Source organism: Heteronotia binoei, chromosome 4, assembly GCF_032191835.1.
Source record: "Heteronotia binoei isolate CCM8104 ecotype False Entrance Well chromosome 4, APGP_CSIRO_Hbin_v1, whole genome shotgun sequence".
In the NCBI taxonomy this organism is placed as follows: Eukaryota; Metazoa; Chordata; class Lepidosauria; order Squamata; family Gekkonidae; genus Heteronotia; species Heteronotia binoei.
Window position 1 is genome coordinate 178,212,292 of NC_083226.1, and position 27,138 is coordinate 178,239,429.

At 48.1% G+C, this 27,138-nt stretch overlaps 1 protein-coding gene across 16 annotated transcripts in view; it reads left to right on the forward strand.

Annotated features, from left to right (window-relative positions):
• The first annotated feature begins 513 nt into the window (after window positions 1-513).
• Window positions 514-27,138, forward strand: part of CELF4 (CUGBP Elav-like family member 4) — a 1,320,822-nt gene continuing 1,294,197 nt past the window's right edge. For all 16 annotated transcript variants that reach the window (XR_009555289.1, XM_060236227.1, XM_060236234.1 and 13 more), the window contains exon 1: window positions 514-801. Coding sequence is in view for 15 of the 16 variants with exons in the window: in XM_060236227.1 (XP_060092210.1) it covers window positions 522-801 (280 nt within the window). In the remaining variant the exon portion in view is untranslated. The remainder of the gene's footprint in view (window positions 802-27,138) is intronic.

The window sequence follows — 27,138 nt, forward strand, 5'->3', positions numbered from 1 at the left end:
CAGACGGGGGTGGGGGCGGGGGGGGGTGGGGGAAACGGGAGGAGGGGAGGAGTGGGGGGGGTGCCCGGCGGAGGCCAAGCCGGGGAGAGCGTCCCTCCCCCCTTGCCAGCTCCCCCCACCTCCCCCCCCCACCGGGGCTTTCCATCCGCGCGTCCCCCCCCTCCCTCCTTCCCCACCCCCCTGCCCCCCCCGGCTGGCTGACACGTTGAACCGCCCCAGCCTGTTTAAACGGAAAGGACAGAGATCTTGGCTGTTCAATGTATTAAAAAAATCAGTTCAGACCTAGTGCGAGGGAGAGCGGAGAGAGCGAGAGCGAGCGAGAGAGAGGGAGAGCGAGAGAGAGAGAGAGAGGGAGGAGTGCGAGGGGAGTGCGTATGTGCGAGCGTGCGTGTGCCGCGGAGTGTGTGTGTGTGTGTGTGTGCGAGCGAGTGAGTGAGGAAGCCGCGGCAGAGCGCAGGGGGGGTGGGGAGAGGAGAGAAGGAAAAAAAAAAAAAAAGGAAAAAGAAGATTTTTCCCCCTCTATGTATATAAAGATGGCCACGTTAGCCAACGGCCAGGCAGAGAACCCCAGCCTCCCCAGCAGCCACGCCAGCCCCAACCCCAACGGGCACATGAACGGATTAAACCACAGTCCGGGGAACCCGTCCACCATTCCCATGAAGGACCACGATGCTATCAAGCTCTTCATCGGGCAGATCCCCCGCAACCTGGACGAGAAGGACCTCAAGCCCCTCTTCGAGGAGTTCGGCAAGATCTACGAACTGACCGTGCTAAAGGACAGGTTCACGGGCATGCACAAAGGTGAGCCCTTGCGCGCTCAACTTTCCCCCACCCCCCCGGGGCGCTGGAGACCCGAGGAGGGGAGTCCGGGGAGGTGGTGTCTTTGGAGGGGGGTGGGGGAGAGCCATAAAAAGGGGGGGGGCGCGTCGGTGGTGGCCCCGCGACGTGTCTTCGAGGGGGAGAGAAACCGAGAAGAGAAGGGGAAAGGGGGGAAAAAAGGCAGGGAAAGTGGCGGAGTAGAGAAGGGAGCTGTCCAGCGCCGGTGGTGCTGAAACGGGCTGGCGGCGCTGAAAGGGGCTGGTGGTGCTGAAACGGCCCTTTGCCCAAACCGAAAGAGGGACTCCGCGGGGAGGGAAAGGCATGGGAGCGACGGAGGAGGGAGGGAGAGAAAAAGGGAGATCGCTCTCTTTCTTTCTTTCTTTGCTCGCTTTCTTTTTTTAAACAGACGGTCCCAGACCGCGAGAAGGGTGGACCGAAAAGGGGGTGGGGGGGGGGTGGGGATGAAGGGAAAGGCATCCCAAAGAGGGGCTGCGGGGGAGGGAGGGAAAGGCATGGGAGCGACGGGGGAGGGCGGGAGGGAGAGGAAAAGGGGGAATTTTTCTTTCTTTCTTTCTTTTTTTTTGTAACAGCCGGTCCCGGACGGCGAGAAGGGTGGACCGAAAGGGGTGGTTGGAAGGAAAGGCTTGCGAATGGAATGGGATTAGGAGAGATAGGAGCGTAGGATTTGGCGTTTGGATGACAGGTTCTCTCTTTTTAATAAAATCCGAATCAGGCACGGCGCTGGCGGCTAGGAAAGGCGGCGGCAAGGGGGAGGCTTCGATCTCGGTCGGTAGAGGGGAGAACCGGGAACGAGCTGGGGGTTACGGAGCTGACCGGAGGGGATTTGGGGAAGCCGGCGGAGGGGGGGGGGGATGTAGAGGCATCCACTTCTGGAAGGGAGCAGAGGTGTGTGCGTGGAGAAGGGAGGGGAGGTTTGTCCCTTCTTTGGGTCAATGGGCGGCAAAGAGAGACGAACTCGGGAACTTTTTTTATTATTATTTCCCGCGATGGGGATGGTGTGGGGGGGGGGTGTTTCGGGGGTGGGGGAGGGGTGGGGTTGAACCGACGGCAACCAAAGGAGCGCAACAGCCCAAGCTTGGAGCAGGGGGACTTGGCGTTCGAGGAGGGGTTCCTCCGCCTAACTCTGGGCTGCCTCGGGGCGGAGGGGGAAAGTCCACCCACAGCGTTGCCTCCCCCGACCCCCCCCCCTCCCCGGTCCGTGTCGTTTTAAAAATAGCAGCGGAAAGGAAGGGGTCGCGGATTCCGACGTAATCAAGGGGATCGATCGCTTTGCATAAGACTGGGACCAAACTAAGTTGGAGGCAATTGATGTACAAGGGTGGCTTAGAAACAAGGCAAAGTCTGCAAGCGAAAAAGTCACTCCCTCCCTCCTTCCTTCCTTCCTTTCTCCCTCCCTCCCTTCCTTTCTCTTCCCTCCCTCCCTCCCTCCCTCCCTTCCTTCCTTCCTTCCTTCCTTCCTTCCTTCCTTCCTTCCTTCCTTCCTTCCTTCCTTCCTTCGGGATTCTCTCTTATTTCCCTGGCTGCCTCCCTTTCAATATCTCTAGACTTACGGTTTAAAAGGGGAGGAGGGGGGGGGGACAATTAAAAAAGGCACCTGGGCAGTGCATGGGAAACTTACATACCAGAAGCTAGAGAAAGGGGATGGGGGATAATACAGAGGCTAGTCGACTCTTTAATAAGCATCCCTGAGAAATCATTCAGAAGTGGGGTTAAGCTCACCTTTTTTGTGTCCAGCGATAAATCTTTAAAAAGTGAATGGCAATTTGGAACCCCACTCCCTCCCTCCCTCCCTCCCCCTCCCTCCCTCCCTCCCTCCCTCCCTTCCTTCCTTCCTTCCTTCCTTCCTTCCTTCCTTCCTTCCTTCCTTCCTTCCTTCCTTCCTTCCTTCCTTCCTTCCTTCCTTCCTTCCTTCCTTCCTTCCTCCCTCCCTCCCTCCCTCCCTCCCTCCCTTCCTTCCTTCCTCCCTCCCTTCCTTCCTTCCTTCCTTCCTTCCTTCCTTCCTTCCCTCCCTCCTTCCTTCCTTCCTTCCTTCCTTCCTTCTTTCCTTCCTTCCTTCCTTCCTTCCTTCCTTCCTTCCTTCCTTCCTTCCTTCCTTCCTTCCTTCCTTCCTTCCTTCCTTCCCACTAGGAATAGAAACGCAAAGAAAGAGTTATTTTTAAATTGAGGAAGACTTGGAGTGTGTGAGCAAGAGTGAAAGAAAAAGGGAGGGTGGGAGAGGGAATGTACACAGGGGAAACTCTGGGGGTGGCAAACAATAACCAGGTCTCTGCTCCTTCTCTCTCCAACTACCCCTTTTTCCTAAGCCATCACTACAGACCAGAAGCAATCTTTTTTTTTTTTTTAAGCAATTCATTCAGGCTTCCTAGAAAGGAATTCAGGAAGGTGGGGTCTTCGAAGCTCAATGAAAGAGATGTCCCTTTAATGGACAGCTTTCCTGACTCTATTCCCCCCCCCCCATCTCTAAAAGTGAGAAAAGCCTATCAGACATATATCCAAGTGCATGCAAAAGGTCTAGAAGATAGCAAAACCATATATGTGCTTTGAGGATTTATTTTGTTGTTTATACTAGCTCAATACTATTCCCCCCCCCTTTCACATATATTTATATTGGAAGACGACACAGGGAGAGGAAATATTATAATGAGCGCCTTTGGTGAATAAAGTTGTGCTTTGTCGAGCTTTCGAAGGCAAGGTTAACTTTTCAAGTTACGAAGGAGGTTTCATGCGTCGCCTATTTTGCCTGATTTTAGGTTGGTTACTGGACCATGTGTTTCATGCGCTGTGACTCTCCTGGTGCAGTAGGAATAGGGTGCAGGAGAAGAGCAAAATGTCAAATTAGTCTGGCAATCTAGAATCCTGAGCCTCTTCCATTAAGTGGAGGGTGGGTTCAGCCTCGAGACAAACCGTTTGCTTTTCCTAGAGGGGCTAGTTTAGGGCAACGTCTAAACGTGCTCCATTCTCGGTCCCCTGCATTTTATTCTGTGTCGAGATGAATCGTAAGGACTGTCCAAGTGTCGGAGTGTAAGCGCTTCAACCCTATTTGTATAAGTGCAAGCCTTTTTTAGTAATCAAGTTCATTCAGTGAGCTCCTTTGAGCAAGGGAAGAAACACAGAGCGACCAGCCCGACCGAATCCTTTTCATTATTCCTCCACCGTGACTGGAAGATTTAGTCAGGTTTCCAATGGCATCCAGTGCCGGAACCGTTGACCTGATTCAGCCCAGTGGAGAAGAATCTGAACTGTTCTGTGAGGCCACAGACATATCAGGTAATCCTGATAAAAATGTGCTTCTAGATCACTGCTAACAATGTTTGATTGATTACTGTGAAGGGGTTTTTTTAGGAAAAAAAAAAAGACAGGCATTTGAAGAAAGATCCATAGTTAGTTTACAGTTCCAGCAACCCTTACCTCTTTTAATGGTTACTTTTAAATAAGGAACTATGCAAACAATTCTTTCTTTCTTTCTTTCTTTCTTTCTTTCTTTCTTTCTTTCTTTCTTTCTTTCTTTCTTTCTTTCTTTCTTTCTTTCTTTCTTTCTTTCTTCCTTCCTTCCTTCCTTCCTTCCTTCCTTCCTTCCTTCCTTCCTTCCTTCCTTCCTGTCACGATGAGTTCAAATTTTGAAGTGGAGAGTGGAGAGAAAGAGTCTTATCGATGAGGCAAGACTACATAGCTTTTGCAGTCTTTCCCGTCCCCCCCCCTCCCCTCAGTTTGTAGACCTAAGCAGGTGGGTCTTCCTGAAATAGATTCAGCCATGAACCTGTGCTGTAGTTTCATGTGTGGGCCCTACAAATAACACTTTTGAGATGCTATTAGAGATGCTTTGGCAACTAGGTGACCCCAGAGAACTGCATTGGAGCCCATTTCAATTGCTTCAGGATTCGGTTGTTTTTTTGGCACTGCGGGTGGCGTGGGGGTTGGCTTTGTTTTTTTTTATTATTTGGTCAAGAGATTTTACTTAGGTCATTTTGTATGGAAAGGAGGCAGGAACTGTTCATATAAGGTCTGGAAACCCGGAGAAAACTCTTCCCTTGTGTTGCAAGCATCTAGCCTTCTGGTGCAGATATTAGAACGGTGGGCTGGATTTTAGGATCTGGAAGATCTCTGTTGACGTCTGTCCTTTCTGAACTGATTTTTTTTTCCTTTTTGCATTCCTTTATTTTATTTGTTGCGAGGGAAAGATGCTCGTTTGGCTGTTTGATAAGCAGAATTCTGGGCCCTGCTAACTCACCTACCACCACCCGAGACCCTTCCTATGCACCCACAAACATCCACGCAGAATTAACTAACCAGGCTAACCAGCCAGCCAGCCATTTGTTCATTCATAACTCCCTCACTCCGGTTTTTTTTTTTTTTGTCAAGCAGCGGCGTCTGCTTAAGGGCTGAGTTACAGAGAGACGTAAAGGTTAGTGGTCTCAGGACAGACATATTCTAATGCATTATCTTTGGAAATCATTTAAGGCCAATTAAGTGGCATTTAGCCTAATATTTATAAATGAGTGAAATCAAAACATAGGGCCCTCCCCAGGGTTTCGAGACCTTTCCCCCTCCGCTACACAGGTTTGATTTGTATACCAGGCCCAAAATGGTATCTTAACAACACTGCTCCCCCACCCCAATAATATTATTCTCCAGATTTGCTTGTGAGATGTATCACAACATTAAGACGTGCAGGTTATAATGTACTCCTCGAAGTAGAGTTATGAAAGGGACAATAAGCGAAGAGATGTCTGTTATTCCTTTTCCATCTCATCCAGCCGATGGTACCCATACAGAAATCATTCCATCCATCAAGACGTTCGTGGGAGATGGTCTCTCTCCTTGTCCCCAATAAAAAGCCAATTCTCACTCAATAATTGAGTAAACACGGCCCAGAGTGAAGCGATAAGGGCGGGAGAACAAGTTGATGGCAACTGTGGGCTAGATCCCCCTTCTAAGAAGCACGGGTCGTTTCCAGGTGAGGAAACATCTGGCCTTCTAAGTCCACAAATTACCCCATTCATGATAGTCTCTTTTATTAGAGAGGAGACCGAGTGGGGAGAGACATCCGTGAATTAAAGCTTTGTTCCACCCCGGCGCAATATCAGTTTTCAGGTTAGCTGCGAGATTTAGAAGTGCAATGATTGTTAAATTAAGATGCACGGTACGGAGCGATAAAAAAAGACTCGGGGAAATGAAAATGTACTCGGGGAAGGGACAACAGCTAAATACAGGTGTTGAATAAATGCCTCTGTAATTGAAACATAAGGCTTGCATGGCTGAAAGCAAATCTACTCGGTCTTTAGGACGGCTGTAATCCAGATCAAGTTTCGGGGAGGAGACACACACACACACACACACACACAAACACACACAGTCCACATAAATGGCCAGGATCGAAATGTGTGGAAAGAGCATTCTACCTAGAGCCAAGAGAACTGAATGTTAAACCGGTAAACCACAGTGTAGGGGTGGGGGGCAGTGTCAGCATACAAAAGGTAAATCTTCTATTTTCCTCCGCCATACCCATGGATATAATGGCATGTACATTTTGGAATGGGGGTTGAATACGATGAGTGCTCTAATTTCAGGGGGGGGGGGCAACTCCTGGTTTTAGTGATCACGCATCTAGATGGTCTTCTCGAGCTGTTTCTGGGCCACCTTTGTGATTTCCAGATCTCAAAATCCCATTCTTCCTTGGCCTCCTAGTTGCTTGTTAAGTTTCTAGAGTTGCAAACTGCTGTTTCGTATTTTCCCCTATCGGATAAACGACTTCCAGATTCTTCAGAAGGTCCTTTATTCCAAAGAAGGGGGGGGGGCGGGTGGTTGGAAGAGAGAGAAAGAGCGAGTGAGATTGAATAGAAGCGACTTTTCTTGGTGTCCTCTTTGAACTCGGAACCTTAATAGTACTTTTTTTTTTTCGGGGTGAGAGAGAGATGTACCAAAATTGGAATTCGTGGCGCCGGGGCGCAGTCGCCTACCCCGCAGTGCCTTTGGGAAGTCTGAAGGAGGCAAAGCTGCTTGAAAAGGCGAGGCCTATTGCTGCTTTGTGAGTCGAATTGACAGGGCAACCTGGGTACATCTTGACAGGACGCTTCGTTCCCATACCTGGAGGGTGACAAAAGGGAAGGGGAAAGGAGGCATATTCGGGAGGTTGTGTTGTGGACGTAACGAGGGATGACAATTCCGGTGGTGGAAACGAATGCTCAAGTACGAACCCATGGCAGCAGTGGGCCACAAATGCCCTTCGTGTCCTCTCGCGTCCGACCCCTTACAAATCCTCTCATCGCACGAGCCCATTTTTTGAAAGACCATGGAATCTAGAGAAGGGCTTAGGAGAAAGGGCCTCTCTGTTGTTTCGAGGGATCTCCTTTCAAAAGCCCACCCTCTTCATGGGGAAAAGCGAGGCTTCTAATTTTCTCACCTCCATTAGTGTTAAGGATATTTTGGGACTAGGCTTCCCGGGCTGTCATAATTTATATGTTGTACTCGTGCAAAGTGCCAGTAAGTTTCAGATGGTTTCTGGCAACACCAGCAAGGGGCTTTCAAGGCTAGTGAGAAGCAGAGGTGGTTCACCATTGCCTTCTTCTGCAGATCCTTCCTTGGTGGTCTCCCATTCAAGACTTATGGTGACCCCAGCAAGGGGCTTTCGAAGCAAGTGAGAAGCAGAGGTGCTTTGCTGTTGCCTTCCTCTGTAGAGTCTTCTCTGTAGAGTCTCTTCAAGACTTATGGTGACCCCAGAAAGGGGCTTTCGAAGCAAGTGAGAAGCAGAGGTGCTTTGCTGTGGCCTTCCTCTGTAGAGTCTTCTCTGGTGGTATTCCATCCTAGGCTCATGGAGATCCAGCAAGGGGCTTCCAAGGCAAGTGAGAAGCGGACGTGGTTGGCCATTGCCATCCTCTGCAGAGCCTTTCCTGGTGGTCTCTCATCCCAGACTTATGGTGAACTCAGAAAAGGGGCTTTCAAGGCAAGTGAGAAGCAGGCGCAGTTGGTCATGGCCTTCCTCTGCAGGGTCTTCCCTTCCTTCTTTCTCGACCTTCTCCATCCCGTGCATAATCTCGTAAACCTCTACCATGTCACCCCTCAGCCGACGTTTCTCCAAGCTAAAGAGCCCCAAGCGTTTTAACCTTTCTTCATAGGGAAAGCTGACTTATGGAGATCCCAGCAAGGGGCTCCCAAGGCAAATGAGAAGCAGAGGCGGTTGGCCATTGCTTTCCTCTGTAGAGCCTTCCTTGGTGGTCTCCCTTCCAAGACTTATGGAGATCCCAGCAAGGGGCTCTCAAGGCAAATGAGAAGCAGAGGTGGTTGGCCAATGCCTTCCTCTGCCATTTACCTTGGAGGTCTCCTATCCAAGTACTAACTAGGATTTGCACTGCATAGCTTCTGAGATCTGACAAGAGTGGGCTATACCATGACATCTTCCCTGCCAACTTCCATACTAAGGTTTGTTTGTTTGTATAACATTTGTAACCTTATATATATATATTTTTTAAAAAGAAATAATATTAATAATGATGATACCCAGGCCTCAGATTCCGTGGGAGCTCACAGGAGCACAGCTCCTGAACCTTTCTGGGAGTTCCTCCTCCTCCTTCCCGCCTTGGCCATTGAATAGTAGGTACAGCTGCATAACAAACCCTGGATGAGCTCCAACGACTATTTTTTTCTGCAAAAGGACCCCTGATGATACCCAATTACAGAAGGTATCGATGTGACTTTAGCTCACTCAAAACGACTGTTTCAAGGCAGCAAATGTATGTCCACAGAGAGGGCAACGGGGGTCTTACTGTGTTCGTTCATGGGAGCACAAAGTTGATGCATTTTGGGGGTTTTTTTGACTGAAGTGGGAATGATACCTGAAGCTGCCTTACCCTGAATCAGACCAGGCCCTGAATTCAGTGGGAGCTGACAGGAGTGCAGCTCCTGAACCTTTCTGAGGGTTCCCCCTTCTCCTCCCCACCTACCTACCTTGTCCATTGAATAGTAGGCACAGCTGCAGAAGAACGAGCCCCACCACCTGTTTTTCAACAAAAGGACCCCTGAACCAGACCATTGATCCATCACAGTCAGGACTGTATTCTCGGACTCGCAGCCGCTCTCCAGGGTGTCAGGCAAAGGTCTTTCCCATCACCTCCCGCCTTGTGCTTTTCAACTGGCGATGCCGGGGATTGAACCCGGGATCTTCTGCAGGCAAAACAGAGGCTCTTCCACTGAGCCTGTGACATTTAAGAAGAAGAAGACGATATTGGATTTATATCCCGCCCTCCACTCCGAGGAGTCTCAGAGCGGCTCACAATCTCCTTTCCCTTCCTCCCCCACAACAGACACCCTGTGAGGTAGATGAAGATATTGGATTTATATCCCGCCCTCCACTCCAAAGAGTCTCAGAGCGGCTCAAAATCTCCTTTCCCTTCCTCCCCCACAACAGACACCCTGTGAGGTAGATGAAGATATTGGATTTATATCCCTCCCTCCACTCCGAAGAGTCTCAGAGCGGCTCACAATCTCCTTTCCCTTCCTCCCCCACAACAGACACCCTGTGAGGTAGATGAAGATATTGGATTTATATCCTGCCCTCCACTCCGAAGAGTCTCAGAGCGGCTCACAATCTCCTTTCCCTTCCTCCCCCACAACAGACACCCTGTGAGGTAGATGAAGATATTGGATTTATATCCTGCCCTCCACTCCGAAGAGTCTCAGAGCGGCTCACAATCTCCTTTCCCTTCCTCCCCCACAACAGACACCCTGTGAGGTGGGTGGGACTGGAGAGGGCTCTCACAGCAGCTACCCTTTCAAGGACAACCTCTACCAGAGCTAATGGTAGAGCATCTGCTTGGTAAGCAGAAAGTGCCCAGGTTCAATCCCTGGCATCTCCAACTAAAAGGGTCCAGGCAAGTAGGTGTGAAAACCCGCAGCTTAAGACCCTGGAGAGCCACTGCCAGTCTGAGTAGACAATACTGACTTTGATGGACTGAGGGTCTGACTCAGTATAAGGCAGTTTCATATGTTCATATAAGTATTTATAGGGAAAATAATGCCTCTTGAGATGACTTCAGATAATAAGAAAGCAGAAGCAGCTATAAAACTAGTTGCTGAATATGTATTTTACATTTTTTTCCCTTTTCAGTTAAAACATTTGCTTATTCACCCCCTTTCTTCCTTACACAGCTCAAGGCCGCTGATCATCTAAATTTAATATATAAAACCGTGCACAACATGCCCCCCTTCCTTTAAAAAAAAAGAAGGTAGGGCTGTTTTAATCAAATGCAGCCCTAAAGAAAGTCATCTCCGACCCCTAAAGTGCAACTCCCTAGGGAGGATGTTCCATAATTGTGCGGCGGACACTGAAAAGGCCCTGGCTCATGTGTGCCCACCAAGCAAGCGTCTTTGATTGATGTGACAGTCAGGAAGGCTTTCCCCTGTGATCTTAATTCCTGGGTAGTTGGCATGTGAAGTGAAGCGCAGGAGTTTGGGCCACCATCTCGAAGAAAAGAAACAATCATGGTGGAAGCTTAAGGGTTGTCCAAATGACCATTGATTGGACTGTTGTGAAGTCACACAGAATGGCAGCAATGATAGGCTAGTGCCTCTTGGCTTTCAAAGGAACCCCAGGCATTTAGATGGCTTAAATCCACCACAAAAAAAACCCCATACGAATGTTGGTCATTCTCAAAACCACCCTTGTGATCAATGTTCCCTCTAAGCTGTGGAGTCTTGTGAGCAGAAATTCTACTTTGTGAGCTACTGGCATTAAAAGTTGTGAGCTGCTGCATCAATGAGTGTGCTCTGGGGCCATTTTTTCCTGAGCTAAGACAAAAATGTGTGAGCTGGAGGCTAAAAAATGGTGAGCGAGCTCACACTAACTCAAAAAGGATATTATAGCATTGGAGAAAGTCCAGAAAAGGGCAACTAGAATGATTAAGGGGCTGGAACACTTTCCCTATGAAGAAAGGTTGAAACGCTTAGGGCCCTTTAGCTCGGAGAAACGTCGACTGCGGGGGTGACATGATAGAGGTTTACAAGATAATGCATGGGATGGAGAAAGTAGAGAAAGAAATACTTTTCTCCCTTTCTCACAATACAAGAACTCGTGGGCATTCCATGAAATTGCTGAGCAGACAGGTTAAAACGGATAAAAGGAAGTCCTTCTTCACCCAAAGGGTGATTAACATGTGGAATTCACTGCCACAGGAGGTGGTGGCGGCCACAAGCACAGCCACCTTCAAGAGGAGGTTAGATAAATATATGGAGCAGAGGTCCATCAGTGGCTATTAGCCACAGTGTGTGTGTGTGTGTGTGTTTGTATTTATTTGGCCACTGTGTGACACAGAGTGTTGGACTGGATGGGCCACTGGCCTGATCCAACAGGGCTTCTCTTCTGTTCTTATGTGACACAGAGTGTTGGACTGGATGGGCCACTGGCCTGATCCAACATGGCTTCTCTTATGTTCTTATTTGACACAGAGTGTTGGACTGGATGGGCCATTGGCCTGATCTAACATGGCTTCTCTTATGTTCTTATGTTCTTAACTCAGCTTAGAGGGAACGCCATTTGTGGTGTGTTTCAGGAACTCTAGAAAGTTAGAGATTTATAACATATGATGACTTCTAGGTGACGCTTTGAGAGTAGACTGCGGGCTTTGCTTGAACACCCCTTAGTGACCCCCCAAGTCCATTTCAAGGGGAACAGGCTCTTATTTCCACAGAAAACCTTCTCGGATCTTGTTTCAGGGAGATAAAAATTGATTCTCGGCCTTCCACGTGGCCAATCTTATTACTGTTGCAGATTAGGAACAAGTTTCTCCACTACGGTCCTGACAGCTTGTGACAATTGAAAATCTAAGGGGAATGGCATCTGATTGGATCTCCTGTTTCCAGAAACATCTCCTTAAGAAGGCCTGCGCGTTGTGATTCTTACGCAGCCCGGAAATGAGCCGGCCGTGTGAATCTAGATGTGAGATCAATCCGTCAGAATTCTAGTGACACACTCAGAGATATTTTGGTGAGATTGAAACCACCCGCTGAATGCACCCTGGATTTAGTTTGAAGTGAAATCTGTGACAACTTTCAGAGAGAACGCTGTTTTGCTTACTTGTTCCTTCGGATCAGTGGTAAGTACGAGAGGATAGAACCCAGGTGTTAAGGGTGTTATCTTGGACCGACCCCAGCAGTTACGTTGTCTAGGCCTCGTTACGTTGTCTAGACCCTTTCCCATCTTCCATAACCATAAAAGAGCACCAATGTTATTCTGGATTCAACGGAGGGGGGAAGGAGGTTTCAGACCTTGCCTCCAAGGGTGCTCTACTCATCATCTGCCGCAGCGCTTGGCATGAGTTAAAGAAAGGGTGTCATTTTGGACTTTGCGTTTGTTTGTGTTTTGTCGTCTGTTGCCACCGCCGAGAAGCAACTTGCGGGTGAATGTGGTTTTTTATTGTGCATTCATTATACCGAACTGACATCTTCTGTGAGAAAAAGAGAGAGGAAGAGAGAGAGAGAAGTCTTATTATTGCAGCTCCTTAAAATAAAGACGGATGACAGCTCAAAGGCTCTCGAATAAAGTGCCTGACCGTATGGAGTAGCTAAAAATAAATCATAATCAGTCGCCGCAATGAATGGCGCGACATATAGATATAGACATTGTGTTACATTTTGTCAAGCCACGGCAGCCAAAAATATTGATCAAGGCGAGGGAGGGGGGGGGGGAATAATAATGGACTCGACTCCAGCGAGATTTTAATTGGCAACGACTCCTGTGAACCAGCTTTGGACAGGGTATATAAACTGACCACAACGTAACTTTATTGCAAGATGCTCACCTTTAATTAATTGTCTCCCTTGCAAAGACTGGCTACAGATCAAAGGTTTTAAGGATACTTAGCAGATTCTTAGTAACGAAGCCTTCAGACACATTAGAAATATCCGACAGCTCGGCCAATGAGGCGTACCGATTTCGATCTACCTCGTCATTATGTGTTTCTTCCCCCCCCCCTCCTCATTCTTGGTCAAGCACGGACAACCTTTGTTTAAACTTTAACTGTTTCCTAGGAGAAGAAAACAACTGTGGGCAGAGGGGCAAATCATAGGGGGCAAAACGGTAGATGTCAAAAGGAAGCACAAAGCAAAAGGTATAAGCAGTCTCATCGCCTTTTTTTACTCTGGCTGCTTAATGCAATAACTCCGTGCATTGCTGGTGCACTTACAACGTATAGAAACTTCCTTTAACTTCAAATCTAGAACAGTTTCTCCATCCAGAATACTGTTGCCTTAGGTAGAGATGTGCCGCTCCCGCTGCGCGTACAGAAATGGGAACTCTAGGGAAGACGCTAGACAGATTGCCTAGAGCTTTGTCTTAAAACCATATACGTCTAGAAATGGTACCCTTTGCTGACAGGCTTGCAGTCAATACAATTCTATACAGAGTACAGGTTAAGCATGGAGCTTGTTAACTATCAGGGCACGTACAGAACTGTGATACTTCATTTATTCCTAGATGATTTGGGGGAAAGGATAAAGTTTTTAAAAAGAGATCCGTTGCCGGATAAAGCGCATGCCATATTTATCGATGCGGATCAGTCCAAACAGAATCGGGAAAGTCTGGTTGATTTTAAAGATGAAATTGTAAAACGGAGAATCCCACAGAACGTAACTTGCATCTTGTCTCTGTTCGCCCTGTAAACCACATCTGCATTTAACCAGCACTGTGTGGGTTTTCTCTTCTTCTCGGCGTCCCTTTAGAATAAGCAGATCCATTAATGTTTCATCATCGGTGAGCGACTGCAATCACTTGCGAATGCGCCCACTGACGAATTTTTTTAAGGACATGCCTGCCAACGTTTTTTAAGGACATGTTGACCATCACATCAAGGTGACCTAAAGATGTCTGCTGGCGTGTCTCTGATGTTTTGGATGCTGACATCACATGTCCCGGGCCATCAACATTCGCACATCAAAATAACCCACTCGCGTACAATATCATCATAATCATCTTTTCTTCATCATCATCTCCTCCTCCTCCTCCTTCTTCTTCTTCCATATGATGCAAAAACCATGTCCAGTTGATTCCTGCTGTAGGTGTTTTCTGTTTTCATAATATGTTCATAATTGTTATGAACTTGAGCATCAAATGGTGAAAGAGTTTGGTTGATGCCATTGACGTCTTCCTCCCTACATCTTTCAAAGAGCGCACTGCTTTTATTTATTTATTTTTTGGGGACAACTTGATTTTACAAATACATTTATTGCTTTTGGTGGCTCAGGGCTTAGTCCCCATGTGTTACTGCCTCTTGTGTTACAACTAATAAAATATTCCCTCATTTTTTCTATTGGATTTATTCTCATTGTTTTTGGAGAACTGCAAGAATACCTTTAAAGGAATTCTCCTTTTTTCGCTCGATATGTTGCCTGAAAGCTCCCATAATGTGGTTGAAAACATGATTCCCTGCATATAATGGGCACCTGTAGAGATATCAAAATGTAAATATATATAATGCGTGTGTCTCTATGAAATATTTAACAACTCCTTTCATATGTGCATTACTATTGCTCTCTGCACGGGGCATCATTCTTATGCTAAGGAATATATAGCTATGTTGATATTTGACTTATTCCTGAGCCGAACTTAACCTATGGCACAGAGGCAGTAGATATGAAGGCTATTGGGAAGTCTTAGGTGCCAAGCTGAATGTGATACGTAGCTGTTTGTCCATTACCCTAATTTAATGGTACAGTCACACCTAATTAATCCATGTCTGGTTTCCTCGTGCATTGCGTCTGGGTCCGGGGAAAAGAATAATTTCCAAGCTAGGCTTGAGTATTTGAACCTTTGCACAAGATTTTCTTTGAGGGTACATTGGGAGACTGCCTCCTGTCTGGGGTCTGACTTTGCATCTTCACAGTGCCAAATGCTAATCTCTCCCTCATTCCTAGAGTGTGCAGAGTCATACATACAAACATGCGCAAAAAAGGCAAGACTTAGCATAGATCTTTCCCCCTCTTATTTTTTCCTGGAACAGTACAGCAATAGGCAATCAACTTTTTGCACACAGACGGAAATTTCTTTGTTGGTTTCGGGCAGGTTTTTTTTTTTTTCCTCTCAGAGTGACATTTTAAGCAGTCTCTAGGTAATGATAAGTACTATAAAACCATGCCTTTTACCTAGAAGGACATCATCAAACGATCTATCACTAGGGATCTGTAGATATCTTCCGATTGCATCGCCGTCATGCAAAGTTTTAATTGAATGTTTGATGTTCTGGAGCAGAGGGGTAGAGAGGGAGTTTCTTGGGGGCTCTGGAAATAAGGATGGGGTTATCTGCCAAAGGAATTTGGAACGGTGGGGGGGAGTGTGCCCTTCTGACATGAACAGCAGTATGGCTGAAAATGACTTGGGGACAATCTGATTCTCAATGGGCAGAGTTTAGTTATTCATTATCAATAGCATCAATCGTTTGGTTGACCAATCTCACCAGCTCGCGTGGATAAAGTGAATGCTGATGGCAACATTCGAGAGAGGAGAATACTTCAGGATTTACAAAATGGCATGCCTGCGATATTAATCCCATTGATTGCTTCTAATAATATGAAAAAAGCCAAAATGTTTTGAAGCATCCCATAGAATGCCGCAGAAGATTCAGATATATTCCTGCGGAGCAAAAGCTGGAATCTCTTTGGAAAGCAAACTTATGGAAAACCCATCTTTCTTGCCAGTTCTGTTTCTCATCCTTTGCTCATTATAAAGCAACAAAAGTTGGGGGGGGGGGGTTGGAGGGGGGGTTTGATTCTGTAAGGTCTCATCGCAGGCAATAGCAGATTCCAACCCCCTTCTAACTCAAACAGTGTTTTCTTTTTTTTTTTCCCAAAGGGAACAACCCTGCCCCCCCCCCCTTTAAAGCTTTGCACAAGATTTTCTTTGAGGGAACATTGGGAGACTGCCTCCTGTCTGGGGTCTGACTTTGCATCTTCACAGTGCCAAATGCTAATCTCTCCCCCATCCCTAGAGTGTGCAGAGTCATGCATACGAAACATGTGCAAAAAAGGCAAGACTTAGCATAGATCTCTCTCTTGCTTCCTTCTGCATCACATCTTGCTTTGCCAGGTTTGCTTAATAGCACAGCAGCTACAGAGCAAAGCCTCTGTTTTCTCCATTGGCTGAGGCTCCTCCCTTAGAGAGGAAGGCGGGGAGGCAGAGCTTACTGTGCCAAACTCTCTTAATTGCACAGCTTTAAGGTGATTCGGAGGGGGGGGGGCACAAGGAGGTGAGATGCTAGCAAAGATAATAAAGCAGCCCGAAGGCGTGATCCTCCAAAAATGGATTGAATTTGCAGACAATGCTTTCTCTCTGACTTCACAGTTTCAGGGAACATTGGTTATTTGTAGTGTCCTATCGATCAAGGCTACAAGTTTGAAACAGTTATGCAAGCTATTATTCATGGGAGAAAGGAGCTACCTGCAATAGACAACCGGACTGTCTCATACTCCTAGATAACTCAGCCTGGCAACGCAAGTTGCAGTATTCAAGGTAGGCTCGCTCTGGCAATCTTCTCCAATTTAGGCATGTGGGATCCAGCATGCAGAAATGCACCATACAGACTCATACAAACATGCATGGAAGAGGAAAGACTTATATAACTTATTTCCCTCTCCTTTGCCTGGAACAATGCAGCAATAAGCAATTGACTTCTTGCATGCAGACAAAAATTGTTGGATTCTGGCAGTTTCCCCCCCCCCCCCAGAGTGGCAGATTAAGCAGTTTCTGAGTAACAATAAGTGCTCTAAAACGGTGTCTTTTTACCTAGAAGGACATCATCAAAAGCTCTGTCTCTAGGGATCCGTAGATATCTTCTGATTGCATTACTTTCATGCAAAGATGTGATTGACTGGTCATTTGTTGCTGAGCGGAGGGGGAGAGGGGAGAGATGGAGATTTTTAGGGTCTAGAAATAAGGATTCTGGCTCGGGTTGGGTTACACTATAGAGCGAGGGTGTCAAACATGTGACCCGAGGGACGAATCAGGCCCCCAAAGAGCTCCTATCCGGCCCCCAAGCAACTCAGCGTCATCTGACTGCTTCCTTCTCCCTCTCTCTTGCTTCCTTCTGCATCACATCTTGCTTTGTCAGGTTTGCTTAATAGCACAGCAGCTACAGAGCAAAGCCTCTATTTTCTCCATTGGCTGAGGCTCCTCCCTTGGAGAGGAAGGCGGGGGGGCAGAGCTTGCTGTGACAAGCTCTCTTAATTGCACAGCTTTAAGGGTTTTTTTTTTAAATTAATTGTGTTTATCTGTGTCCTTTATAAAGTTTATATCTCTGCTCCCTAATCTTAAATAGGCACACGCATGGCCCAGCCCAACATGGCGCGGCCTGACAAGATCTCACTTATGTCAGATCCAGCCCTCATAACAAATGAGTTTGACACCCCTGCTATAGAGCTGTCTCTCTCACCTTAGAAGCCCAGAGTTGTTTCCTCATCTGGCAGCGCTCATTGATTCGGCTGGGAATCATAGACTCATAGAGTTGGAAGGGACCTCCAGGGTCATCTAGTCCAACCCCCTGCACAATGCAGGAAACCCACAAATACCTACCTCTAAATTCACAGGATCTTCATTGCTGTCGGATGGTCATCTAGCTCTCTCCAGCCCCACCCACCTCACAGGGTGTATGTTGGGGGGGGGAGGGTCAAGGAGATTGTGAGCCGGAGGGGGCCTGTTCCACTGAGGAACCGCTCTCACTGTCAGGAAGTTCTTCCTAATGTTGAGCCGGAAACTCTTCTTTTTTAAATTTCAACCCATTGGTTCTGGTCCTACCTTCCGGGGCCACAAAAAACAATTCCATCCCATCCTCTAGAGGACAGCCCTTCAAGTACTTGAAGATGGTAATCATATCACCTCTCGGTTGCCTTATCTCCAGGCTAAACATCCCCAGCTCCTTCAACCTTTCTTCATAGGACTTGGTCTCCAGACCCCTCACCATCTTTGTTGTTAGTCTTTAACAATTTACCCCAAGCAGAGTTCCTACCTTCCGAGGCCACAGAAAACAATTCCACACCATCCTGTATAGGGCAGCCCTTCAGGTACATGAAGATGGTGATCCTATCACCTCTCAGCCGCCTCCTTTCCAGGCTAAACATCCCCAGCTCCTTAAACCTTTCTTCATAGGACTTGGTCACCATCTTTGTTGTTAGTCTTTAACAATTTACCCCAAGCAGAGTTCCTACCTTCCGGGGCCACAGAAAACAATTCCACACCATCCTCTATAGGACAGCCCTTCAGGTACATGAAGATGGTGATCCTATCACCTCTCAGCCACCTTCTCTCCAGGCTAAACATTCCCAGCTCCTTCAACCTTTCCTCATAGGACTTGGTCTCCAGACCCCTCACCATCTTCGTCACCCTCCTCTGGACCCGTTCCAGTTTGTCTAAGAGAAGTACAGATGGCTGCGTTGGAGCAGGCCACGTTCTTTTTGGAAAGCTGTTTATTCGTTTGAGCTAAGCCGATGGGCCAGCGACCGCAGGGCGAGCCAAGGAGACTCGCCGATCCTCCCGTCCCTTTTCCTTGACTCGGAATGAAGCGGCAAGAATGATTAATGGGTGACAAACAGAAAAGGGGAGGAAGGTTAAAAGGGAGGGAATCGTGTCGCTTTTTCCTTCAAGGGGAGAAGCTTTCTGGTTTGATATTCAAATGTTTCATTTGGCAAAGGTCCAGATAACAGGACCGGTTTAGATGTCAGGCATACGTCTCGAAGAATCCCTCTTTCTATATAAAGCCTCTCGCCTCTGGTAGGGTAGGACTCAGCCCTAGATCCCAGTAGTTTGAGGCAGGGCCAGATTAACAATTAGGCCAAGTAGGCACTGGCCTATGGGCCCCCACACCTTTTACGGGCCCCGGGCCAGCTCCCCCCCTGCCCGGTTTCCCCCCTGCTTGCAGCCCTCCCAGCCTGCACTCACAGCCGGCAACTGAGCTGCTCTTTGCCTGACGTGCCTGGGGCAGCTGCTGCTAGCGTCATTGCCAAGTTTGCCTCTCTCTGCCTCTCCCCTGCAGTTTTGTCAAAGGGGCTTTTGGGAAAGAACATGCAGGGTGCAATGGGGGCCAAAGGCGGTGAGGCAGGCGCTCCAACACTCAGATAATTTGCAAGGGGGGCCGTGAGGTTTTGACCGCCTAGGGCCTCCACCGGGTTTAATCCTGCACTGGTCTGAGGAATGAGAACAGGTATGGGCAGAGCTTTTTTTGAAGCAGGAACTCCTTTGCCTATCAGGCCACACACCCCTGATGTAGCCGATCCTCCAAGAGCTTACAGGGCTCCTCTTACAGGGCCTACTGTAAGCTCTTGGAGGATTGGCTACATCAGGGGTGTGTGACCAAATACAGGGGGATTTTAGCAGGGACTTCTTTGCCTATTAGGCCACACACCCCTGGTGTAGCCAATCCTCCAAGAGCTTACACGTCTGTTAGTATAGGGCCTACTGTAAGCTCTTGGAGGATTGGCTACATCATGGGTGTGTGACCAAATACAGGGGGATTTTAGCAGGGGCTTCTTTGCATATTAGGCCACACCCTCCTGACGTAACCAATCCTCCAAGAGCTTACAAGGCTCTTTTTGGTAAGCTCTTGGAAGATTGGCTGTGTCAGGGGTGTGTGGCCTAATAGGCAAAGGAGTTCCTGCTACAAAAAAAAGTCCTGGGTATAGAGAGGAGAAGGGCATTGTGGCCCTGAAAATTCACTGGAAGGAGTCACCAGGACAGTCTACCAACTCGATTCCAGAAGGCACACCTTGAACAATGGTACTGCCAGGCAAAGTGTGATTTAGGACCCTTCAGGAGTCTTCCGACGCAGGGGAAGGGTTGCCAACCTCCAGGTGGGGCCTGGAGATCTCCAGGAATGGCCTTGAGCTAGCTGGTGCCCGTTTGAAGTTAGTTGAGACTCTATGTCCTGGGATGAAACATTGTGAGATTACTTTATCGTTATATGGAAGAGGTCGTTGATACCGATTAACGGTGAAGCCGTATGAATTGCGGTTCGTGGATCATTGGATTTGAAGGAAAGCGGAGTAGAGCTTTCCGTTGCGTGAAGATTTGTTGAAACAGGAGCTGCAAGTCAACTCCCTGTATTTTGGTGCTCGGCTATCTTCCATGCACGCGCTCTTTGAGAGTTTTGTCTATGTATTTGTGTATTCTCCCCATTCTCACATTATTGTATTGCTATATAGCCTTAGTAATTGTCGGTCACTAGAACCATTTGTGGTTGTGCGTTTCCGCATTCAACCTCCAGCTGGGGCCTGGAGATCTCCAGGAATTATATGTGATCCCCAGAATGCAAAGATCAGCTCCTACAGGCCAAACACTGACTTTGGTTGAACCAGAACCAACGGGTTGAAATGAAATCAAAAGAGTTTCCGGCTCAACATTAGGAAGAGCTTCCTGACAGTGAGAGCGGTTCCTTGGTGGAACGGGCTTCCTCCTTGGGAGGTGGTGGGCTCTCCTTCCTTGGAGGTTTTCAAGCAGAGGTTAGAAGGTCCTCTGACAGCAATGCTGATTCTGTTAATTAGGCAGATCATGAGAAGGAAGGCAGGAAGGGCTGCGTCAGTGCTTAGTTCTCGTGGCCCTTTCTTACACGAAGAAGAAGATATTGGATTTATATCCTGCCCTCCACTCCGAAGAGTCTCAGAGTGGTTCACAATCTCCTTTCCCTTCCTCCCCCACAACAGACACCCTGTGAGGTAGATGAAGATATTGGATTTATACCCTGCCCTCCACTCTGAAGAGTCTCAGAGCGGCTCACAATCTCCTTTCCCTTCCTCACCCTCAACAGACACCCTGTGAGGTAGACGAAGATATTGGATTTATATCCCACCCTCCACTCCGAAGAGTCTCAGAGCGGCTCACAATCTCCTTTCCCTTCCTCCCCCACAACAGACACCCTGTGAGGTAGATGAAGATATTGGATTTATATCCCGCCCTCCACTCCGAAGAGTCTCAGAGCGGCTCACAATCTCCTTTCCCTTCCTCACCCTCAACAGACACCCTGTGAGGTAGACGAAGATATTGGATTTATATCCCACCCTCCACTCCGAAGAGTCTCAGAGCGGCTCACAATCTCCTTTCCCTTCCTCCCCCACAACAGACACCCTGTGAGGTAGATGAAGATATTGGATTTATATCCCGCCCTCCACTCCGAAGAGTCTCAGAGCGGCTCACAATCTCCTTTCCCTTCCTCCCCCACAACAGACACCCTGTGAGGTAGATGAAGATATTGGATTTATATCCTGCCCTCCACTCTGAAGAGTCTCAGAGCGGTTCACAATCTCCTTTCCCTTCCTCCCCCACAACAGACACCCTGTGAGGTAGATGAAGATATTGGATTTATATCCTGCCCTCCACTCTGAAGAGTCTCAGAGCGGCTCACAATCTCTTTTCCTTTCCTCCCCCACAACAGACACCCTGTGAGGTGGGTGGGGCTGAGAGGGCTCTCACAGCAGCTGCCCTTCAACGACAGAGACTCAGAGTGACTTACAATCTCCTATATCTTCTCCCCCCCACAACAGACACCCTGTGAGGTGGGTGGGGCTGGAGAGGGCTCTCACAGCAGCTGCCCTTTCAAGGACAACCTCTGCCAGAGCTGTGGCTGACCCAAGACCATGCCCAGGGAAATGCTGACTGACATTTTGAAGAAGATTTATACTCCACCCTTCTCTCTGAACTCAGAGACTCAGAGCGGCTTACCATCTCCTATATCTTCTCCCCCCACAACAGACACCCTGTGAGGTGTGTGGGGCTGAGAGGGCTCTCACCGCAGCTGCCCTTTCAAGGACAACCTCTGCCAGAGCTATGGCTGACCCAAGGCCATTCCAGCAGCTGCAAGTGACAGAGGGGGGAATGAAACCCGGTTCCCCCAGATAAGAGTTCGCACACTTAGCCAATATACCAAACTGGCTCTTTTGGGGTCAGTCAGCAATTTTTCTCCAGGCCAATTTGGCCCGGGATCCCAGAGGTTTTTGTCATCTTCTGGGCATGCAGCAAGGGTCACTGGGGATGTTTGTGAGGGGGGAGGTATTTGTGACATCCCTGAACTGTGCGGGGAGTTGGAATAGATAACCCTGGACGCCCCTTCTGACTCCATGATTCTATGACTCTTAACTTTAAAGATCAATAGGATGACCTGGGTTACTATGACAATGGATGCAAGCATACTGAAGCATTTGTGTTTTGTTTGAACTGCTCTGGAAAATACTTGTTGGAAGCTCATCGATACCAAAGTGAAATGAGAGCTCAAGTACGACCTCGTAACATACTTAGCATTGCCAAGCTGTGGTGGAAATATTTCATATTTGAGTGTGCTGGACTCTTTTCAGAACACTCACCTTTTGAAGCTGCCTCCTGACCCAGTTTGGTGTAGCGGTTAAATGTGTGGACTCTTATCTGAGAGAGCCGGATTTGATTCCCCACTCCTCCGCTTGCACCCGCTGGAATGGCCTTGGGTCAGCCATAGCTCTGGCAGAGGTTGTCGTTGAAAGGGCAGCTGCTGTGAGAGCCCTCTCAGCCCCACCCACCTCACAGGATGTCTGTTGTGGGGAGGGGGAGAAGTTAAAGGAGATTGTAAACCGCTCTGAGTCTCTGATTCAGAGAGAAGGGTGGGGTATACATCTGCAGTCTTCTTCTTACTTGAAGAAGTTGCATTGACTGTTGATTGAAAGGCTTTGGCCATGGGTGGAACAGACGTTCTTGTTTATAATTACATGCATGCCTTTTCTTAACAGACACTTTCTATTTCTCATAGAATTTTGCATTGAGTGCAATCTTTGTGAGGCTGGTTTTCACGGTGGTTTTTCAGCTTTGATCCCCAGCTCCGTTTTCTGTGTTTCTTTGTTTGGTTGCACCCACCTGGGGATTGGCAGCCCTACTTCCTTGGTGGACTTCCATCCAAAGACTACCTACTGCTCACCAGGCACTCTAGCAATTTGGGAGGGGAAAACTCTATGGTACTTATTGTACCATAGAGCTTTCCCTCCCAAATTGCTAGAGCGTCTGGGAAACCCATAGAGATTTCCTGGAAACGTCTAGAGCAGCCAGAAAGTGATGTCACCGGTGCAATGATGTCATTTCTGGAAGACATCATCATGCCACTGACGCAGGGGGAGGTTCCCCCCACTGGCCCAATGTGGGCCGGTGGGTTGGGAACCTCCAGGGTGGGAGAACCGGGGGCTTGTCTGCCCTACCAATGGCCCTTCCAGTCCAACACTCTGTGTCACACGGTGGACAAAAAGGTGCCATCGGGAGGTCCATCAGTGGGGACAGGGCACCAGAAGCCCTCACCCTGTTGTCCCTCTCAAGCACCAAGAATACAGAGCATCACTGCCCCAGACATAAGAGGAGCCATGTTGGATCACGCCAATTGCTCATCCAGTCCAACGCTCTGTGTCACTCAGTGGGCAACAAACCAGGTGCCATCAGGAGGTCCATCAGTGGGACCAGGACACTAGAAGCCCTCACCCTGTTGCCCCTCTCAAGCACCAAGAATACAGAGCATCACTGCCCCAGACATAAGAACATAAGAGGAGCCATGTTGGATCAGGCCAATGGCCCATCCAGTCCAGCACTCTGTGTCACATAAGAGAAGCCATGTTGGACCAGGCCAATGATCCATCCAATCCAACACTCTGTGGCACATAAGAACATAAGAGAAGCCCTTTTGGATCAGGCCAATGGCCCCTCCAGTCCAACACTCTGTGTCACATAAGAACATAAGAGAAGCCATGTTGGATCAGGCTAGTGGCCCATTCAGTCCAACACTCTGTTTCACATAAGAACATAGAGAAGCCATGTTGGACCAGGCCAATGGCCCATCCATCCAACACTCTGTGCCCCACAGTGGCCAACAAACCAGGTGCCATCAGGAGGTCCATCAGTGGGACCAGGACACCAGAAGCCCTCACCCTGTTGCCCCTCTCAAGCACCAAGAATACAGAGCATCACTTGCCCCAGGCAGAGAGTTCCAACAACAACCCTGGACTTCCTTGGGGATCTCCCATCCTAGTACCTACCATGGCTTGCCCAGCTTAGCAGCAGCCACCTTCCAGAGGAGCTCAGGTGAAGCTGAGCTCTTCGAGCTGCTAAGGAAAGGATGGAGTACTTAATTGTAGCGGTGGCAGACTGGGATCCAGACATAGCTATACGCAGGGAGATAATCTCCAAGTCAGCTTTTACATTCTACAAGCATCTATATCCTGCAAGTCTTCAGAAGTTAAACCTCTGACTGTTGCAGCGGCAGCATCTTATTTCTAATTGCATCGTGCGCACCATAACACATCAAGATGCAACCACAAAAGGCATAGCTTCAGGAGTGGTTCAGGAGGTCCCATTTTCCTGCCTAGATGTGGAGGGAAGGTGGCTCAGCGGAAGAGCATCTGCTTGGTAAGCAGAAGGTCCCAGGTGACTTGGCATCTCTTCCACCACCATAAGCTTTTGAGACTCAGATATCTGAGCGTTGACCCTCAAAAACCAACACCACGGATATTGATCTTTAAAGCCTTGCAGGATTCCAGTCTTGGGATCTTCCCAATGTGACCCAGTTTTCCTCTATGGCATGTTCAGAGGGTATGACAGAACATGTGCTTGGCGGCCAGTGTGAGAGCCAATTTGGTGTAGTGGTTAAGTGCATGGACTCTAATCCAGGAGAACCGGATTTGATTCTCCACTCCTCCACTTGCAGCTGCTGGAATGACCTTGGGTCAGCCGTAGCTCTTGCAGAGCTGTCCTTGAAAGGGCAGCTTCTGTGGGAGTTCTATCAGCCCCACCTCCCTCACAGGGTGTCTGTTGTGGGGGGAGGTAGATAAAGGAGATTGTAAGCCACTTTGAGACTGATTCGGAGAGAAGGGCGGGGCATAAATCTATGGTCTTCTTCTTCTTCTAAGGCGTGCGAGTCCTAACAGGTACGCTTGGCATGCGAAGTAGCAATGTGCCACTTAATTTTATTTTTTTTTATTTATTTATTACTTAAGGATCAGGCATCAGACAGAACTGAATCCCACAACACTTGGAAGCCTTTAACCCCTTCTGCCCAGTCTTACTGCTATTGCCGGTGTTCCCATACAATCGTTTGTGCGAGAACAGGGGGGAATTATCTGCGAAATCGATCGAAAGATGTCCGAGGGCTTTGATTAGCTCAGACTTCATCGCTCCTCCTGGCAAAATAGCTTTTCCATCGGATGGGCGAATGCCCCGGTGCTTGATCCTCGGTTGCGGCAAGTCCCGGACAAAAGGTGTTATGTAAGAATCGTGTATTATTAGCAGACCAGAAGGAGGGGGGAAGAGGGGATTTATTCAAAAAGGCGGAGAGGGACTTATTTTCTCAGGGTACCTCCAGATGGCAGCTTTGTATGTTTTCTGTTCAGGCTGTATGCACTAAAGTGGATGTGCGGGAAACAGGACAAAGAGGGTTCTTCAGAGAGCGAGTCAGCCAGAGGGGGGGGGGGTTGAAAGCAGAACTCCAGCCGTTCATGTTGTAAAGCCCCTGTTGATCCCAATGAGAAAAAAAATGAGTAAAAGTGGGTAGGGAGGGAGCAAAAAAATTAAAATATGGACACCCGTGGATTACAATTGCTTTGGGGGAAAACAATCCTCTTCCTTCTTTAAAACTCTCATGAAAAACACGATTGCATGTACGACAAACGAGTCTTATAACTAGGATTGCTGGCTTTTTATTGGCGGGGGATAGGGAGGGAATTTGAATTGGTCAGGCTGCAAAGACGTTCGGGGGAGCCAATACTGGATCCAGTGTGTTTGTGGAATAGGAAAGAATTTAGGAAGACCTCTTGCTTGCAGCAAAAGCTGTCTTTTGCTTACTGAAATGGCAAGTTCTCTCAAATGTCTTCTGCCGTTTTTGAAGATTTGGGGGTATTGTAGAAATACACAGTGTGTTGATTAATCAAAGGTCTATGAATGCATGGGGAAAAGATTTTGACTGACAGTCTTGCCCACATATTTCATAATTGTCAATGGACTTTCAGCTGTTTCATAACCCAGCAAGCCTCAGGCAATATGTAATTTGGAAGTCCTTCTCTCTGCTCCTTGGATGCAAACTTCCCATTGTGATTTTGTGTCCACATTGCGCAAAACCAACCTGCGATTCTTCGTTTTTCGAACCCCTTTTGTGTGTGTGTGTGTGTTTTTCCTTGCACCAGATTTTCTTTTTAAAATGTATATTGTTTCTCGACATTATAAATCAGCATTTACGACGTTATTATATGCAGGGCTTTTTTTTTTTTGTAGCAGGAACTCCTTTGCATATTGGGCCACATGCTCCTGATGTAGCTAATCCTCCAAGAGCTTATAGTAGGCCCTGTACTAAGAGCCCCGTAAGCTCTTGGAGGATTGACTACATCAGAGGGGCGCGGCTTAATATGCAAAGGAGTTCCTGCTACAAAGAAAGCCCTGTACAAAACGATTCCGCAGCCCTCTCCCCCTCTTTTGCTTTGAAGCGCAGCGAGTTGAAGTTGGCAAGAGTAACCGCTTCGCCAAGGCAAGCCCCTGTGGATGAGTTGTGTTTTGAACTCAAGACCAGGACACAATGTGCTGCATTTCATTAAATGTTGTATGAATATGTGTGCGTACGAAGTGCTATTAAATTGCTACCGATTCATGGCGACCCCACGGGGTTTTCAAGGCAAGAGGCTAACAGAGGTGGTTTACCAGTGCCTTCTTCTACATAGCAACCTGGGAATTCCTTGGTGGTCTCATCCAAGTACAACCCAGGACTGAGATCTGACTGAGATCTGTTCTGGTAAGACCTCACTTGGAGTATTGTGTTCAGTTTTGGGCACCACATTTTAAGAAGGATATAGACAAGCTGGAACGGGTCCAGAGGAGGGTGACGAAGATGGTGAGGGGTCTGGAAACCGAGTCCTACGAAGAAAGGTTGAAGGAGCTGAGGATGTTTAGCCTGGAGAGGAGGCGGCTGAGAGGTGATAGGATCACCATCTTCAAGGACCTGAATGGCTGTCATATAGAGGATGGTGTGGAATTGTTTTCTGTGGCCCCAGAAGGTAGGACCAGAACCAGTGAGTTGAAATTAAATCAAAAGAGTTTCTGGCTCAACCTTAGGAAGAACTTCCTGACTGTGAGAGCGATTCCTCAGTGGAACAGGCTTCCTCAGGAGGTGGTGGGCTCTCCTTCCTTGGAGGTTTTTCAACAGAGGCCATCTGACAGCAGTGAAGATCCTGTGAATTTAGGGGGAGGCATTTGTGAGTTTCCTGCATTGTGCAGAATTGGACTAGATGACCCTGGAGGTCCCTTCCAACTCTATGAGTCTATGATTCTAAGATCAGGCTAGCCTAGGAGCC